Here is an 18,194-nt window from a genome sequence, read left to right as displayed (position 1 = left end):
GAGAATAAAATGTTACATTAGAAATGTTTTTTTATTATGTTGTGATCGGGCTGAATGGCTTTGTATATATAATGCTTACATACCTGTTTGTGCCATTATGTGAACACAATTTCCCATTCAACACTCCATTGTCTCATCCATAGCCTTAGATATGATGGCGGGATAATATATGCTCTCAAGGTTGTCAGTGTGAAAGCAGTACATTTCCATACTCAGTTGCTTCCCATGAGAAATTGTTTAATGAGAACCATATTAGAGAAACACATTTATACTTTTTTCGAACATTTAAGTGCCGTGCAGAAGCGATCATTGATTTAGCACTTATTTATGCACTTAATCTGGTCAAGGACACCAGATATATTTGGAGCGGAAAGGGGAGTATTTTCAGTTGGTCTTGTAAGCCATGAAGTACACTAGATGCTTTCATTTGGCTTCTGTGTCTCATGATCAATGACTGTTTTTAGGGTTTAGTATAGCAGCACGGCCCCATTTATGTATTAACAGTGGGTCCACCCTTAGCCCGAGGATATATGTCTGATACGAAACCACCTGTAATTATGTTCTGCATGCACAACCAACTTCCTTTAGTGCATTTCCTAGGCCAGAAGAAACACGAGATGAACCACAAAATGGAAAGCCAGCGACCCAAAATACTCATGCATTTATAAGGATTCAAAGGGGAACTCGGGCCTTTTGTTGTTTCAGCTGGAACACTTGTCCCCACAGCTTGCTTGTTTATGAAAAAATTGCAACGATTGATGTTGAAGTCCTTTGAACGTTTGATTCAGATGAATGGGTGTCAGATGGCCTGGTTTATAATGGTTCGGATGATCTCATTCTTCAACAAGGACATCAGGTTACATCATGTAATGTTTAAGCATTATCACAAACATTTGGTCTGTCCTTTCAAGATCTGATTCAGTCAGTGTAACCTTAACAGAGTGTCTTTGAGGAGAAAAAAATAACCACCCTTATTTATTGGTATTACTTTAGATCCAGGCCACAAATGCCTCAGTGAATATTTCATTATATATATATACAGTAACAAAGTGAATTTAACAAAGCAATATGTATTACTGTAACCAGTAACTGTTACCGGTTTATTATAATAATAATAATATTTGTATGATTTTATGTTTGTATTATACAAACAGCACAGCTTTAATTTTTATAATGCTAACTTATATTGAAAACCAGCCATAATGTTAGAGATTTTTTTCATTGGAATTCCAATAAAATTTAAAGAACATGAGCATCGATCACATGAAATAATTTATTGTTGTTACACCACTGCAAATAATATTTTGAAGTTAGAATTATGATTTATATTTAAATATGCTTTTACATATAGGGGCTTTTATTTTGAAATCCCGTGTTGTTGATTACCGGAAGTCTGTTGAGTTGCGCGCGTGTGTTGACAGCGTACTGCGGTGAGATGATGCAGAGCATAAACCCCGCGTTGACTGAAATATCCCGAGAAAAACTAACAAACACGCATCTCACAACTTTACAGGATTGGACAAAAGCTTTGCGGGATGACGCGTTCAGGTACGAAAAACTTTTTAAGTTTATAGTAAATAAAAGTGGCGCTGTCGTGTGATACTGTTTATGCGAGGCACGTGTGAAGATGACAGGAGGGTGTGTGTGTGTTTAAAACGCATTAATGCTCTTGCTGAAGTGATATGCGGTTGCTTATTGACAACCATTTGTCTTATAGTAAACAAACATAAAACCATTCACCATAACACTTTACATTAGTTGTTCTTTTTTATTCATATTCACGCTGGTTTTTAATGCAGTACTTGCATGTGAACTGATGTTTTGAAGCATCCTGACAGAATGTGCGTGCACTACCATAACAATTCTTCTAACTTAAAATGGATTTTGATTTGTTACAGAGCTAGTGTCCATGAAGATGTTATTAAAAATCTCTATGCAGTGCTTTCAAGACTGTCCGTGGAGATTCAGAGCTTGAATGATGTTGTAGATCCACAGGAGGAAAGTCTGTCACTCCTCCTTAAGCTCACCACAGAGTGTTTCAGAGCACAAAGAAATGCCTGTGTGCAGTGCACTCCAATTCAGTGCACACTAAGGTAGTATACACTATTACCACATACATAAAAACATACAATAAGTATTCCATTATGAACATTTCTTTCAAAATTTACTCACCCTCATGCTATCCCTGATGTGTTTGACTATTGCTGTTATCTTCCAACATGGTGAAGGTGGAAAAAGCACATACATTCATCATTACATCCATCAAATGCATGTATGTATATACAGTTGTGGACAAAAATAGTGGGCCCTTTGGTAAATAATACGAGCAAAAAAAGCAGTGAAAATAAATCTGCATCGGCAGAACCTTGATTTTGTGCTCGGTGACCCATTTTTTTGTTGATTTTTGATGTTTCTTTTGAACCAATGTCTTGATTAAAGTTTTTACCACGACCCATTATACGAGTTCTAGCAGAGCAAGAGTCATGTTTTGACTTTTCTATCTGTTGGTATTTGATATAATCCATGAAGCCATGTATCTGAATAAGATGTCCAGGACATCTGGTATAAAATAAGGTTCAAAACAATGGAGGTTCGGGCTGGCGGTACATTTAACTGTAGACATGAAACACTTTTTAATCCCTGTGTGCACCAAAGCCATTTTGTGTTCTTGTTGAAAAAAAATGTTTCATGTTTCATATGGCCGCAGAACTCAGTCCTGTTTAAAGTTCCAGTATGGGATATGAATATACTGGAGTTTGTTTTCGCATGAGAGCAGAGGATTTGTTAAACTGTCTCCCAAACAACTTGTGGTGATGAGGTAGTGTTTTCCTTTATTCCTTATTTTAAGCTTTCTGACCTCAAGATTCAACTGATTTCTGAAGTTCTCATCTGTGATCCTTGCAGAGTCTTTGGCCACTCAAATGATTCTCCTTGCTGAGCATTAAGATAATACACATCCTCTTTTAGGCAGATTTGCAACATCTCCATTCGATTAAATCATCTTCATTATTGCCCTGGTTGTGGAAATAGATGTTTCTATGGTTTAAAGTGCCCATATTATGACTGCTTTTCCACAAGTTAAATAGGTGTATGAGTTCCATAAAACATGTTTCAAAAGTTGTTTGCTCGAAATAGCTTGTAGGAAAAGATTCTTACCCATCTCTAGTAGCCTCTGTTTCAGTGCCTTTTTTTAGATTGTGCCATTTTGAGGTGGTCATTACATATTTGGCCACGCCCCACTACTAACGTCATGTGCGCATGCGCAATGGTAACGCGGTTTATGTATTGCCAAAAGACAAATCAAGCAAAAAAGTATCACTAATAAGTACATTCCAGGAGAAGAAACTTATGACACATAATGATTCCAGAGTAAATTGTGATGTAGCAGTCTCAACAATACACTCGTTTTGCCCTGGACAACGCTAACATAGTCCCGTTATAAAACATTTTCAAACGCATTATTTTCACAAGTTACAGAAATTTTGTCCTGGCGGGGGATGTATACTGGGTGGGGACAGCATGCTAATTGCTAGAAGCTAGCGAGAGGTCCACCCAATCTAAGGAAAGTAATAGAGACTCTGGGGTACGTTAGGCTCCTCGGAAAAGCCAGTTTGGAAAGGCCTTGATTATTTTGGCAAAACACTTTTAGTTTGGCAAAACACTATTACTTAGTTCATGTAGAATTGTAAAATAAAGCAGTTTAATATATTTTTTTAACTTTCAAAAAGTATGGTATCTGGTCACTGGCTTTGCAGGAGAAACCATGCTGCAAACTAACTAGCATAGCAGTTAGCCACAACGTCGCTCTCAATGGCAAATGACTGCTAAAACACACACACAAAATTTCACCCACTCGACGTGCACAAATTTGTGTGCGGGATGACATCAGTTTTTTAACGCTGCTAACAATATCTATAAAACGTTAGCCTACTGTCTACAAACATTAATAATATTAACATTACAATACATCGTTTAAAAGGTATAACTTACGGGTTTAACATCAGTGTATGGTCTCTGTTTTGAGATACAGATGCTTTAGCATCATAAATGGAGAATTTTGTGACAGAAGTCCAGATGACAACATGCAAAATATAAACGTGACTTCTTACCTTTGTGTAGATATAACGATCGCGAATCAAATCCAGTCTGTTTCAGATGTGTGAATGATCCGTCAAATAAAATACATCCAATGACCATTTTTTGTCCATATATATATATTCTGTTGTTTACATTAGATTTTGCATGAACGTCTTGTAATAGAATATAATAAGCCTACAATCTGAGGACTATTTACGTCGTAACACTGTATATCAGGTTACACTTTAGGTTCCGGTAAACACATAAACACGCATTAAAACTTATAGTATAGTGTAACAGCCTACATAATATCAAAATAGCGCTGTTATTTCCATGAGACATGAAAACGGTATATAGAGGATATCAGCGAAGTGACTGCTCTCTAGTTACCTGGAGGGTGGAGACCTGGGTAGTGGGGTGTTGGGTGGGAAAATTCAAATGGAATGTTACGACAAGGCTAGTTACGTCACAACGGAGCTGATTTTGAAACTGTGCAATCTGAGACTCAAGGCAGAGGACATTCAGAAACCTGTATCTCACTCAAAACAGCATGGATGGATTTTTGTCCAAGTTTGTATGCGTGTGGAAGCACCAGAAACACAAAAGAACACCCCAAAACCCAGAAAAAAATCAGTTTTTCATAATATGGGCACTTTAATACCACATTATATTTTGTGTAGCACAACAATCTTTTGCTGCACATCAGAACTACAGTCTTTGGTTTTATCCACTATGGTGAACGGTTAAGGGGATTTGGGCGTTGTCCTGTGAAACTGGAAGTAATGACTGGGCAACATCATGTTTCTAGTCACCTTGGTGTGCTGAGAAAATTTTAATATCAATGTTAATATACTTCACAGATACAGTACTGTGCAAAAGTCTTAGGCCATAATGCCAGAATTAGATTTGTTGTTTTTGCAATGTTATTGTGATCATATATAATTGTTTCTCAATCTCTTTAATAGAATACATCCAGAAAATACAGGAAATGTGTATATAGTATTAAAAACTTTATAAAAAAAAAAGTAAACTGATGTGTCAAGTTTTTAGGTTAAACTCCCCTTCCCCTTGAGCAATAGCAGGAAACTGCAGGATCTCTTAAAACTAAATAAAATTAAATCCTAATTTCTAATTTGAAAGAAATTAGTCTTTATACTTCATATCATAACATTTTTGGGGGTGGGGGCAATAATTGTATCCAGTTTGTATTTTTATTGTGTTGTTTTACTTAAATGAAACATTACGAAATTATGAATTCTTTGTGGTGTTTTATTTTTTATACATTTAATAAATTTTTTATAAACGCTTAAAATGAGAAACATTATGGATTTATTTTCACAGCTTTTTTTACTCATTTTTACCAAAGGCGCTAATACTTTTGTCCACAAATGTATTTGAAGAGTTTAAAAAATAATAAAAATCTTGTTTTTTGATTGTGCATTCCAACAATTAATATAAATCAAACTGCAGTTGGTTTGTTTTGATTTAAAGCCTCTTAAATAAAAATACAGCTGAGTAGCACAATAAAATGCAAAAGGCTTTATGCCCAGCTGCACTACTTCCTGAACTTCAGCCAGCTCCTTGTTTCCTGTCTTCCATTATTGGACAAACTGATTAATCCAGGTGTGCCTAACCTCAGTAGTCACAACAACAATAATCAGACACGCCTGGATTAATCAGTTTGTCCTTAGAACTGTAACCAAACCTGAATGACCAAAAAGATTGACAGAATGTTTCTAATTGGTTACAAAATTTTTTGTCAAATTTTAAATATTTACAGAATCCTCTAATGTGTGAATTCTCAGGACACTTGTAGCAGCGATCTCTTTCATAAAAGGAAGGTTTTATGTGTGGTGGTCCAAAAAATCTTAAGTTATCTTTTTTTGTCTTTACAGAGATCAAGGATCTATCAAGTTGTCTTTTGAGATTTTGTGTAAACTCATTAAGCTTTCATCAGGAGGGTCAAATAACGTTTATGATGGTGAGTTCCAGAAGTTTCTGTTGACGGGCACAGGTCCATTAGAGGAATATTCATGTCATATAAATCAGTGCGCTGCTTTCTGCATTGGCAGCGATCCGATGCGGTATTCAGTTTCTTGGTAACATCGCTGTTGGAAACCAGCTCTGTAAAGATGACATCTGGAAGCTCGGTTTTCCGCACATCTTTTGGTGAGCGAATTTATGGTCAGATGACCACAAGTGCATTTTTCATTGTGTCAGTCAAAAATCTCTTCACTTTTTCCTCATTGTGATACTACAAAAGCTATCGCTTTCTTAAGTATTTCCTCTCTCCTAAAAGGAACCTGTTGGACCTCCCAGATGAGAAAGTTGTCTCGTACACATGCATGGTGCTTCACACTTGCCTCGATGAACACAAGACAGAACAGCTCGCTCAAGATGCCCAGCAGCTTAAAGTGTCTCGGAAGATCATGGATTTGTGCAGGAGTTTGCCTGATGTGGACTGGACGTAAGTCGGTTTTGAAAAAGGGATCAAGATCTCTGTTTTGGACCAAATGTGCAGTTGGGCTTAGGAGTGTAATTTGCTGACATGCCACAATGAAAGTCATAAAAGTGAGGACATTGGACAGTGTGACGTCAATCAGGAGATTTTCCCTTTGTAATGCTTGTGGGATTTTGGATCAATGAGTTTTTTAAGTGGGTGGGGATAGCCAGAGAAATAAAATGGTTATCTGTAAGAAGTCAGAGCTTTATTCATTTAGTTGCTTCCAATGAAACACAGTTTAATGGAGAATATGTCATTAATGTCTTTTGTTTTAATCCAAATGAGTCTCAAACAGATTTCATGTCTTACAGGGTCCTGATTGCCACACAACATTTCCTCAAGTCATCACAGCTCATTATCAAGATGTACACTGAAATGACCAATGAAGAAAGGTAAAATAACCAAAGTGATCAGAGGCCCTATTGACTTCCATAGTATCCTTTTTTTCTATTATGGAAGTCAATGGGGCTTTAGATCTCAAAATATCTTCCTTTGTGGTCATCAGAACAAAGACATTTATACAGGTTTGTAAAAACATGAGAGTGAGTACATGATGACAGAATGTTCATTTTTGGGTGAACTTTCCCTTTAAAGCTCGGTTGCAAATCCTACCCGAAACAGCATTTTAAGGCATCACAGGTGAACTTTTAATATGAATGATGTTACCCAAAGAAATGAACCCTAAGCACTTACAAGACTTTATTTTGACCAGATTTTTAAAGAGCAGTACTTTGTTGCCTATAAGCAATTTGATAAAGTACTAATAAGCATTAAATTATATATTTATAAGTTGATTTGAAGTTGAATTAAATGTTTAAATTTTTTAAGTTTTTGTTTATTTGAGCATCAAGTTATTAGCATATCTTTAGCAATCTCGACTTGTTCGTCTAGCCTGTCAGTCATAATTGGAATCAGTTGGAGTCTGACCACAAAAATCTACAAGATTTATGCAGAGCTAAAATGCTAAAACTCTTGAGATATTGTCTGGTTGCATTTTGGTTAGGATCCAGACTTAGAATGTAAATAATAAACCTTAGACAAGTAGACAGCTAGCTACGATTTGTAACATAACAGCACTTTACATGTCTTTGATAGTACAACGTTGACACACAAAAATTCCTTTCACAGTTGCGTTCAAAGGTTTACATGGAAAATTCTGAAAGTTTTGGAAAAATTATGGTTTGTTTTTAATTTAGTCCTGCCTTAAACAAGTTTATTCACATCTAGACTCTATACACAACTGTTTAAATGGATAAAAATATTCAATGATGCTCAAGAAGTCACGATTCATGATTATTCTGTCTTCTGGGAAACATGCATGTATTTTTTATAGCTTCTGTAGGACATTACTAAATGAAAAAATAAGATATTTTTAATAAAATAACAATTAGTCACCTTGTCTAAAAGTTTACATACACCTGACTTTTGGTATGGTATATGTATGGTATTGCCTTCTTGAGCATCACTGAATGTTTGTCTGTATTGTAAGAGTTGCCAATGAGTGTCTTGATTGTCCTCAATGTGAAAAGATTAATCTTGGCATCATGCAGTCAATGGTGAACAAGGTTCAGATATGCAAAAGATGATTAAAAGCAAAGATTCTGAAGGACCTGGAGGATTTTTCTGAAGATCAGTGAACAGTTTAATGGCTCAAGACATCCAAGAAACCCATAAACAACTATCACAAAACATAAAAACTGTCATTGATTGGCTAAGTTACATCATGCAGTATTAAGAATCAGGTGAAGGTAAACTTTTAGTCTGGGTTATTTTTAGAAATTCTGTTAACATTTCGCAAACGTTCTGTAAACATTTCTTTTGTGAAATATCTTGTCTGGGGCAGGACTAAATAAAAAACAAACATTATTTTTCAAAATTTTCCCAAAATTCACAAACTTTCCCAATATTCCTGAATGTTTACCAAACTTTTTCCAAAATTTTAAGCAGTTTCCAGATTCTTCAAGGTGTATGTAAATTTTTGATATGGATTATTTTTTAGAAATTCTGTTAACATTTTGCAAACTTTCTGTAAACATTTCTTATGTGGAATAACTTGTCCAGGGCAGGACTAAATAAAACAAAACTTAATTTTCAACATTTTCCCACATTTTTTACCAAAATTCCCAAACTTTCCCAATATTCTTAAACATTTCCCAAACTTTTTTCGAAAATGTTCAGCATTTTCCAAATTCTGCAATGTGTATGTAAACTTTTGATTTGGGTTATTTTTTAGAAATTCTGTATGATTCTGTGTCACAAACACTTCTTATGCGAAATATCTTGTCTGGGGCAGGACTAAATAAAAACAAAGCTTAATTTTCAAAATTTTTCCAAAATTCACAAACTTTCCCAATATTCCTGAAAGTTTACCAAACTTTTTCCAAAATTTAAAGCAGTTTCCAGATTCTTCAAGGTGTATGTAAACCTTTGATCTGGGTAATTTTTAGAAATTCTGTTAACATTTTGCAAACTTTCTGTAAACATTTCTAATGTGAAGTAACTTGTCCAGGGCAGGATTCAATAAAAACAAACCTTTGTTTTCAAAATTTCCCCACATTTTTCACCAAAATTCCCAAACTTTCCCAATATTCTCAAAAGTTTCCCAAACTTTTTCGAAAATGTTCAGCATTTTCCAAATTCTGAAAGGTGTATGTAAACTTTTGATCTGGGTTATTTTTTAGAAATTCTGTATGATTCTGTGTCACAAACATTTCTTATGCGAAATATCTTGTCTGGGGCAGGACTAAATAAAAACAAAGCTTAATTTTCAAAATTTTCCCAAAATTCACAAACTTTACCAATATTGCTGAAAGTTTACCAAACTTTTTCCAAAAATTTTAAGCAGTTTCCAGATTCTTCAAGGTGTATATAAACTTTTGATCTGGGTTATTTTTAGAAGTTCTATTATTATTCTGTGAACATTTCTTATATGATATAATAGGGCAGGACTAAATTAATTAATTGTATTAATTAAATATATAAACAAACAATATATTAAATGAAAGAACTGACCCTCCGCTTTCAAACAAACAAACAAAAAGTTTCTTCCTACCTTCATCACTTCTCTTTTTATCACCTCTAAAATATGGGTAGGTTTCTTCAAAAACACCAAATTTTGAGCAAAAAGCTGTGATTATTCCATTTTTGTGAAGGACATTTGATAGAGGTCAGATGCAGAGCGATCCTCAAAACTTAGACGGACATACAGCTGTTTGCCCAAGGGCGATACTTCCAAGTTTTATAAGTTGTGAAAGTTCGCCACCTGGTGGATAATAGCGGCATTGCAGATTGACGAGATAACTCGTCAGTGGCTGGGAAAGAGTTAAAAGCAAACCGTAGTTTTTAAAGTTTTACCTAAAGATTTCCAACATTTTCTGCATTTTCTAGATTCTGCAAGGTATATGTAAACTTTTGATTGCGACTGTAGCTAATTCAGATATATTAATAGAGATTTTTTGTGTGTTTGATTTTTATGAACAGGCTTACACTATTGGAGCTGATGTTAGCACATCTTGATGTGGGTGAGGAGGAGAAAGACTCTTTAATTCCTCTGAGTCTAGCTGAGTTCCTGGCCTCCTGCTTTACTGATCACTGTAAAGCTGTTCTTAGTCTGACCTCTGAATCTTCAGCCGATGACCAGGTTTGATTTGCAATATCCGTATGATACCTCTTTTATAAAGAGGACATGCTGACCACCTAACATTTGTTTGGCATTTTAAGGCTGCCATGGTCGTGAGCAGACTCTTGGACATCCTTTGTGAGATGACCTCGGACCAGAAAAAGTTCATGGCTTTACAGGATCGCTCTGACCTTTTGAGCTCAACAGTCGGTAAATGTAGTATATTGGAGTATAATGCTTTTGCTTTTATTGGAGGTGAAAATCTTAATGTGTTCTTAATGTGAATACACAAAAGCCGCGGGAAACCATCAAGCCTTTGCCACGACTTCGAGATGCAAAATATTTGTTTTGGTACAAATGCATGCTCACTCTGTAAAAATCCAACTCATCATCCCTCATACTCCATTTTGCAGACGATTAACCAAACCAAAAAATTTATCACAGGCCCCTATAGCGTTCCCATTTAAGACACAAAGCAGCCGTTCCAATGGGGCGCTGTGTGAAACTGACACCCCAACAGGTCACAGCTCACTGCATAGAGACACCATCATCTACATTCTTTAAAAACTTTTCTGTCATCTCCCATCGTGATGTCACACCTTAAACATGGTTGTAATGCAATCTGTAAATTCATGTGTTTTCTCTCTTACCACCAGATCTCTTAAAAGAGGTCCATATACTGGGCAAAACAAGTAAAAATGTGTTCACCGCAGCACACGATTTCTCCTTGACGAGGACAGAGGGCGCCGGCACCAACACCAACCCTTACCTCAGTTTCAAATCTCATCTCATTCGACTCATCGGGAATCTCTGTCATGGCCACAGTCTCAACCAGGACAAGGTAGTGCATGCGAAAATGCGCACATAAAATGAAGGGCTTAGCATAATTGTGCCTTGGGGAAAAAAATCTCCAATAAAATAGTTGATTGATCGGTAAGTGACACTAAAATAGTCAGTATGTTTGCCAAGGGAAGGAAGTATTTAGTGAATTCCTTGGAATGCCTTGGAAATTTTCCCTTCAGTGATTTAATGTGAAGGAATTTTTGGCAATGAATGATGAAACGGACACCATAGAGTTTGCAGCCAGCTCTAAATATCAACCGATCGGCAGATGGCACAAACCACCAGTAGTGCTAAACGCATTAACAAGTCTGTGGTTTAGAGTCCTGCTTGCTTGTCTGTCAATCCAGCCCTGGGTTTTTTGTTTGTGCGAGCTGCCTCCTTGAAAACTAATCAGGGGATTAACAGTGGTCTGAATGTCATGCTTGTATCATCTCATTTCTTGCCCGAATCTTTGTTCCCCTTTAATGAATTCCCTTGTAAGCAACCTCCTGCGATGGAGGGATTTTCAGCCTTTCAGGTTGGTCCCTTCAATCAGCGGAGAAGAGAATCCAGTAGCAGGTTTCTTAAATAGGGTCAAGGCATGCAACTGAGAGGTCAAAAACAATAGCCAGTCTCCCACAGCCTACAGTCTCACTTTTTATAGGCTGTTTCCAAAACTTTTCTCAAACATGGGCAGATGTCTTTAAAGTCAGCATGTTTTATGTGGGACTTTTAGAAGGATCTCTTGACAGAAATGCAATATAATATATTTATAACTATATTATCAGTGGTGTATAAAGACCTTACATGATGAACTGTATTGTAGGGATGTTCATATCAGTTAATTTTCCCGACCGACAACCGCAGCTTATGAACCGAACATTAACCATTAACTTATAAGATTTTAACATTAAGTTGTCATTGAGTAAAAATACAGTTGACGGTTGTCTGTGACCTAGTAAAAACAAAACATTTCATTTGAACGTGCAAACAGCAGCGACAGATCAACAACAGGACCAGGATCATACATTATCAGATATTCACGTAACATTACCTTATCAAAGAGCACGCGATCAGTCCAGAGGAGTAATATCCAAAAAGGGCAGAGTGTCTCTTTTCATCTACCACAGTGGTCATTTCTAAAGCAGGACGCTCTTCAAAAAGTTTTGCTTTTGCGTCGTCTTTCTCCGTTTGTGCAAAAAGAGAGATGTTTATGGTCAGAGGCCATCAGTGAAGGTCTGTACGGATGTGTGCGAGACGGAGACGGACCGCATCATCTTGCGCGGACACACGCGCATCTCCATTCAGCTTTCAAACACCCACACAAATTATTTCTCATACAAATTATTTCTGTATCAGACCGTCAGGGCAGCAATCATTTGTGTCGACTCATTTACAGGACATTCCCAAATTAAAGATAGAAAAGTGACGAAATGTCTGTCGGCTCATGACGACTCGCACCGTGCGGTAACATATATTTTTTTCTTTTAACTGATAATGTTAATCGTTCATAAATTCTTACCTTCGGTTAACGGTTAACGGTCAATGTTAACATCCCTACTGTATTGTTTTTATTAAAGGGGGGGTTTAATGGTATTTCAAGCATTCTGACTTATTAACACAGTTATAGAGTTGTTTCCTCATGCTAAACGTAGGCAAAGTGTCAAAAATGCAGTTGGGCGTGTTTCAGAGTATTTCTGTGCCGAATGCACTTCGCCAGGGTTCGTACAAGTTTCGGCTAATTTTTTTCGATTACGGTTCTAACTGACGTTTCAGGGGTTTTCGATACGTATCACTTCTTTATATGGGCTTCCGCCGGAAAACTTCCCCCGGAAAACCCCGCCCAGCCGTCAGTCAGTGGGAGACGCTAGAGCTTGCTAACAACTTATCACGCCACTCAGCTTTGTTTAATTTCAAAAGTCAACAATGGCACAACAAGAAGTGTGTTTTTGGATGTAAGGAGAAGACATCCAGCCTTATGGAAACAATGGATATATTTTATTATCCGGATTAGCAGCGGAGTTTTGCGTGTGTGTTTGATGCGGTGGGTTTTCATGACGAGTTACACGTGGTAAGTAAGACTTCTGTCTTATGTTGGAAATAGGCGCGTGTATATTATATAAATGACACGAACATGTAGTGAATCATAAGTTAAAACAGTGTTGTATAGTGTTGCATGACTCGTACTCGCTCCTCCCGTGTTATAACTCCTCCTTCTTCATTTTTTCGTACGTTATCGTAAAGATTCGGTAAAGCTAATCTTTCTTTTATAAATCTGATTAAACTAAAGACTCTTCAGAGATATAAAGGATGTCATACTACTCCATAGGTACTTCAGATTAATATCAGAAATGCAGAAACAGCGTGTGTTACGTGAGCTTTAACTTAGAATGAGGCGTTTTTATTTACATACACTGCAGGTCTCCTTATGTTGAAGTCGCGTCATGTTTCTACAGTAGCCCTAAACGGACAAACTGTTCTACAGAGCGCATTTCGTCCCTATGTTGTCTCACACAACAATGTGTTTGTCCTGTGGTGGCTACCGTAGCGACACGCACTCGCTTGATGGGCTTTCCTGGGTAGTATCTAAAAGCGGTATCAAAAGTCACTTCAAGTTACAAGAACAATGATTTTGGATTTTAAAGTATTTATTTCTGGATAAAAGTAACAAAATATATGAGATAAAATGGCAAACTTTCCAGATATATACAGAAATACGCATTTTCCACCATCTTGATTTATTTTCTTCGACTCGAGCCACTGACCTACGTCACGCTGCTTCTTCACTCCGATGGCAGTCGCGTTGTCGCATCGCTCCGCATTTGCATAAAATAGCCTTCTTGTCTATTTTGGCCCAACCTCCTTGCTTGGCACAGCGTCGAGCTCTGTCTCTTGTAGCTAATGTGACTGTAGGGTCAGTGCCCTTCAAAATTGAGGTTAGTTGCAATTTTCAATCTCACCACTAGATGCCGCTAAAAACCTCACACTGGACCTTTAAGTTGGTCGGTAGTTCGTGCAACCAAAAAGTTTGAGAACCACTGTGCTTTAGCAATAACATTAGTATTTTATTTTAGGAGGCAACATTTTAAATCGCCTTTGCTTAGGAGCATCAACATGCACTACAATTCCCTGCATTTTAAAAGCTGCCAGTAGTCTTGTGCATATCAAGAAACTTCATGCATCTGGCCAAAGTGTGCAGTTACATAAGTTTCCCGTTTTTAGTTATATTGCTAGAATGCCTTTTTCAATCAAACTGCATGCTCAAAACTGTCAGTACTCTAAATTGTGGCATGTGTCTCCTTTTTAATATAGTGCTTTAGTACTTAACCAACAGGATTAATGGCTAACCGACACATACTTGGGAAAATGCATAGTTAGAGGCTGTATGTGACAAAAACCAGTGCAAACCTATGACTGATCCAAACCAAAGCTTAACCGCATGGACATGGCTCAATGGAAAGAAATAGTTTTTTTTTTTTGACCAAATTGTCCAGTATATGATTTCTTTCCCTATTTGCTTTGTTTCTCATAATGTTTCTCCATATGTCTCCTATAGGTTCGAGAACTGGATGGTATCGCGCTTATTCTGGACAACTGTAGCATTGATAGCAACAACCCTTGTATCCTTGGCCCGCAGTGCTTTTGCGGCATTCATAATTACCGCTTTCTGGTACCGGCACGAAATGCAAATATATTGCTGTTTAAAGTGAGAATAGCATTGTAATATCATCCATTACTAATCGAGGGTTTACCGCACTTTTGATGTTTATATTATTGGTGGCTTATTCAGAATTGAAAACTCATTATTAGAGCAAAACCAACATCTCGCTGAGGGATTTCATGTCCGCCCACTTAATAAGGCCATGGCCAAATGAAAGACGTCCCATGCTGAGCGAAGGGTCCTCTGGGATGACTCGAGATCATTTTCTAACCCTGAGCTATCGGTCTTATTGTGTAAAATATTTAGTTGTAATCGTTTATAAAACTAAATGTAGGGATCGCTCAAATGAGTAATTATGTGGTTCATTTTATAAATGTATAACAAAGCGTGATTGAAATACTGGGTGGGAAATTACCACTTCAATGAAATCGAGTGACATTTCGTATTTTTACAGTGTTGTGCATCCTGCCAAGTCAATTCCATGTGAAATGGTTCATTGATAATGCGACGTTCTGATATTTCAACTATGTTGCCAAAGTGCCCTTAATTGATGCTGGAACTGTTTACCCTTGATTTAATTTCCCCCCCCCATTCTCTAGCTAGCACTGCCGGTCTGTATTAGAGGGGGGGGGGGGTGTTGCCAGTTTTTCTTTCACCAGCGGATGAGCCACTAAGCTGAGCTTGTGTCCATCCAGACGTTGCTTCCTGACGGGTTCAAGGGGCTTTGGTGATCACATGGGAAATATGTTGTCATGTATTTGAGTCACAAAATTAGCACTTAGCAGTGGGTGCATGGGACGTATCGCATGAATTACAGCTCAAATTCTATGGGGTCTTAAAGGGACACTCCACTTTTTTTTGAAAATATGATCATTTTCCAGCTCCCCTAGAGTTAAACAATTGATTTTTATCGTTTTGGAATCCATTCAGCTGATCTCTGGGTCTGGCGGTACCACTTTTAGCATAGCTTAGCACAATCCATTGAATCGGATTAGACCATTAGCATCGCGCTCAAAACTAACCAAAGAGTTTAGAATTTTTTCTATTTAAAACTTGACTCTTCTGTAATTACATCGTGTATTTAGACCAGCAGAAAATTAAAAGTTGTGATCTTCTAGGCACATATGGCTAAGAACTATACTCTCATTCTGGCGTAATAATCAAGGACTTTGCTGCCGTAACATGGCTGCAGGAGGCGCAATGATATTACGCACTGCCCGAAAATAGTCCCGTGTTATTGAAGGTTACCAAAGGGACTATTTTCGAGTGCTGCATAGTATCATTGCGCCTCCTGAAGCCATGTTATGGCAGCAAAGTCCTTGATTATTACGCTAGAATGAGAGTATAGTTCCTGTGATGACAGCTTTTTTATTTTTGGGTGAACTATCCCTTTAAGGGGAAGTAAGGGTTTCTCAAAGTGGTCCCCTAATTTGCTATATATTAAAATGTGCTGTATTATTACAAAAAAGGGGGCATGTAATGATTGTGACATCATACAACAAATTGTCATGACCCACAAAACTGGTAAGCATGAAGAAATATTTCAATTCCACAATAATGGTAAGCCTAAACTATTAATCGCATACAAAATAAAAGTTTGTATTTCCGTAATTTATGTGTGTACTGTGTGTAAGTATTATGTCTATATAAATAAACACATACATGTATATATTTAAGAAAAATATTATTTTTTAATGTGTGTGTGTATATATACATTTGTTTTATTCATATATAAAATATTTTATAAATATATTTATATATAAACATGTACATTTTCCTTAAACATATACATGAATGTATGTGTATTTATATATGCATAATAATCACACACACATATATTATGCAAACACAAACGTTTATTTTCTGTGCGATTAATCGCGATAAATTGTTTGACAGCCCTAATTAAAAGTCGAGAAACAATGTTTTGAGTTGACAGCCCCACTTTGAATGTCACATTTGACTTTTCCTCAACATTCACTCCAGTCATAAGCCAATGGGCCGTGTTTGCCATCCGGAACATTCTGGAAAATAACCCAGAGAATCAGAAGCTGATTCAAGGCCTTCGAAGCCAAGGTGTGGCAGATGACACAATACTCAGAGAGATGGGCTTCAGAGTGGAGGAAAGGGATGGCAGTCTTCTACTCAGGCCTTTAAAGAAAGACCCATAGTTCCCCATCCCCGCGCTCCTCTTTGCTGTGTTATATATGCTACGGAGATGGCTTAAAAACACTCACAGAACAACACCGGGGTCATTTTAATTATCCAATCATTGGTTGGGAGCACAAGGGGCTGGTGTGAGCTTTTGTGTTGGTCCACGCCAAGAGGAGCTTATCTTAGAAGGAACCATGCTGATATCTGTGATGCATTTAGGGGTCTTTGATTGCAGCCCCCCATGTGGGATTCAAATCCAATGAAACAAGCAGAACCATGTCTTCCTGGCTTTTCACACACTAAAGAGACTGGTGACCAACAGGGAGTAAAGGTTAATCCCTAATTCAAACCATGCGCCCTCTGGATCTGTGCATGTAAAGTTCGCCTCTCATACCCACGAGACTTCGCTTTAAATATCCTCGAATCCCCGAAATGCAAATCCCGTCATCATTTACTCATCCACAAAGCCTGTATGGTGTAACAGGACAATGTTAGTTCTTGGTCACCATACTCTTTCATTGCATGAATCATATGATCATAACATCACACGGTTTTGGAACAACATACTTTAAGCAAAGCATCTTGGTAAGTGGCGATTACAGTGGTTTGGATGCCTTTGCTTCCTGTTCGACCTAATCTACACAGGAAACTCTCAAAGGCTGAGCAGACACCAGTCATCATTTTTTTTCTCTCATTCCCATACCTCTCGATTTCGTACCCATCTAGTTCGGTTTGTCGCAAGTGAATCAGACCAGAAGTATTAGCTTGCAGAATCACACATCGGCCCATCCCTTCCTGGAATGAGCTGAGTGGTCCGCACCCCTTCCATTAATGCCCCTCTTTGGAGGCCTCCGCTTTCCCCGCCACACCCTGTTTTCTCTGCCTCATATTTTTTAATGACAAAATGTTTGCATGAAACAATCGAGGTTGACTTTACTCACAATCCGTTGTATAGTGTGGGAGCTTACACGGTTCCGGTACCCAGCAGTTCAGACGGCTAACAAAACAGGTCCCATTTACTTCTGCTCTGATGGCTGCCTGCAATGCTTTTCACACACAGGAAAAAGACCAGAGGGGCAGAGAGCATATACGGTGTCCCAATAAATGAGCCAGGTCAAGCCTATTCAAATTTAGGCAGGAGTAGGCTCTGGAGATTTCAATATATATAAAAAAAATATTTAGGAGAGATCAATTGTTGACGTACCTTTGATATCCATGCACCTGTACATGTTTAATTGAACGCATATGCTGTTGTTATTAAATGCGATGTTGTAATAAGATGCATGTAAATGTTACGAACTGTTTGATTCATTTATTTCGGTAGTGATTTGCAAGGAAGTACAAATACAAATCCTACGAAA

The 18,194-nt window shown here is 37.5% G+C and overlaps 1 protein-coding gene across 1 annotated transcript; it reads left to right on the top strand.

The window, feature by feature from the left end:
* Positions 1-1,410: 1,410 nt before the first annotated feature.
* Positions 1,411-18,128, top strand: atxn10 (ataxin 10). Its single transcript, XM_065268708.1, has 11 exons — positions 1,411-1,548; positions 1,899-2,093; positions 5,973-6,058; positions 6,150-6,246; positions 6,377-6,544; positions 6,892-6,972; positions 10,061-10,220; positions 10,301-10,409; positions 10,856-11,040; positions 14,578-14,641; positions 16,666-18,128. The coding sequence occupies exons 1-11, from the start codon at positions 1,436-1,438 to the stop codon at positions 16,848-16,850; spliced, it is 1,443 nt and encodes a 480-aa protein (XP_065124780.1). The 5' UTR covers positions 1,411-1,435; the 3' UTR covers positions 16,851-18,128.
* Positions 18,129-18,194: the final 66 nt, after the last annotated feature.

The sequence above is a fragment of the Paramisgurnus dabryanus genome, chromosome 1 (genome assembly GCF_030506205.2).
Source record: "Paramisgurnus dabryanus chromosome 1, PD_genome_1.1, whole genome shotgun sequence".
NCBI classification, from domain to species: Eukaryota; Metazoa; Chordata; class Actinopteri; order Cypriniformes; family Cobitidae; genus Paramisgurnus; species Paramisgurnus dabryanus.
This window is presented reverse-complemented; position numbering and strand designations above follow the sequence as displayed.

Excerpts from the sequence above, each read along its gene's own strand:
- atxn10 (XM_065268708.1), top strand. The coding sequence starts at position 1,436 with ATGATGCAGAGCATAAACCCCGCGTTGACTGAAATATCCCGAGAAAAA. Across the intron at positions 6,059-6,149 it reads GTCAAATAACGTTTATGATG|CGATCCGATGCGGTATTCAG; the intron begins GTGAGTTCCAGA and ends CTGCATTGGCAG. Across the intron at positions 11,041-14,577 it reads ACAGTCTCAACCAGGACAAG|GTTCGAGAACTGGATGGTAT; the intron begins GTAGTGCATGCG and ends TGTCTCCTATAG.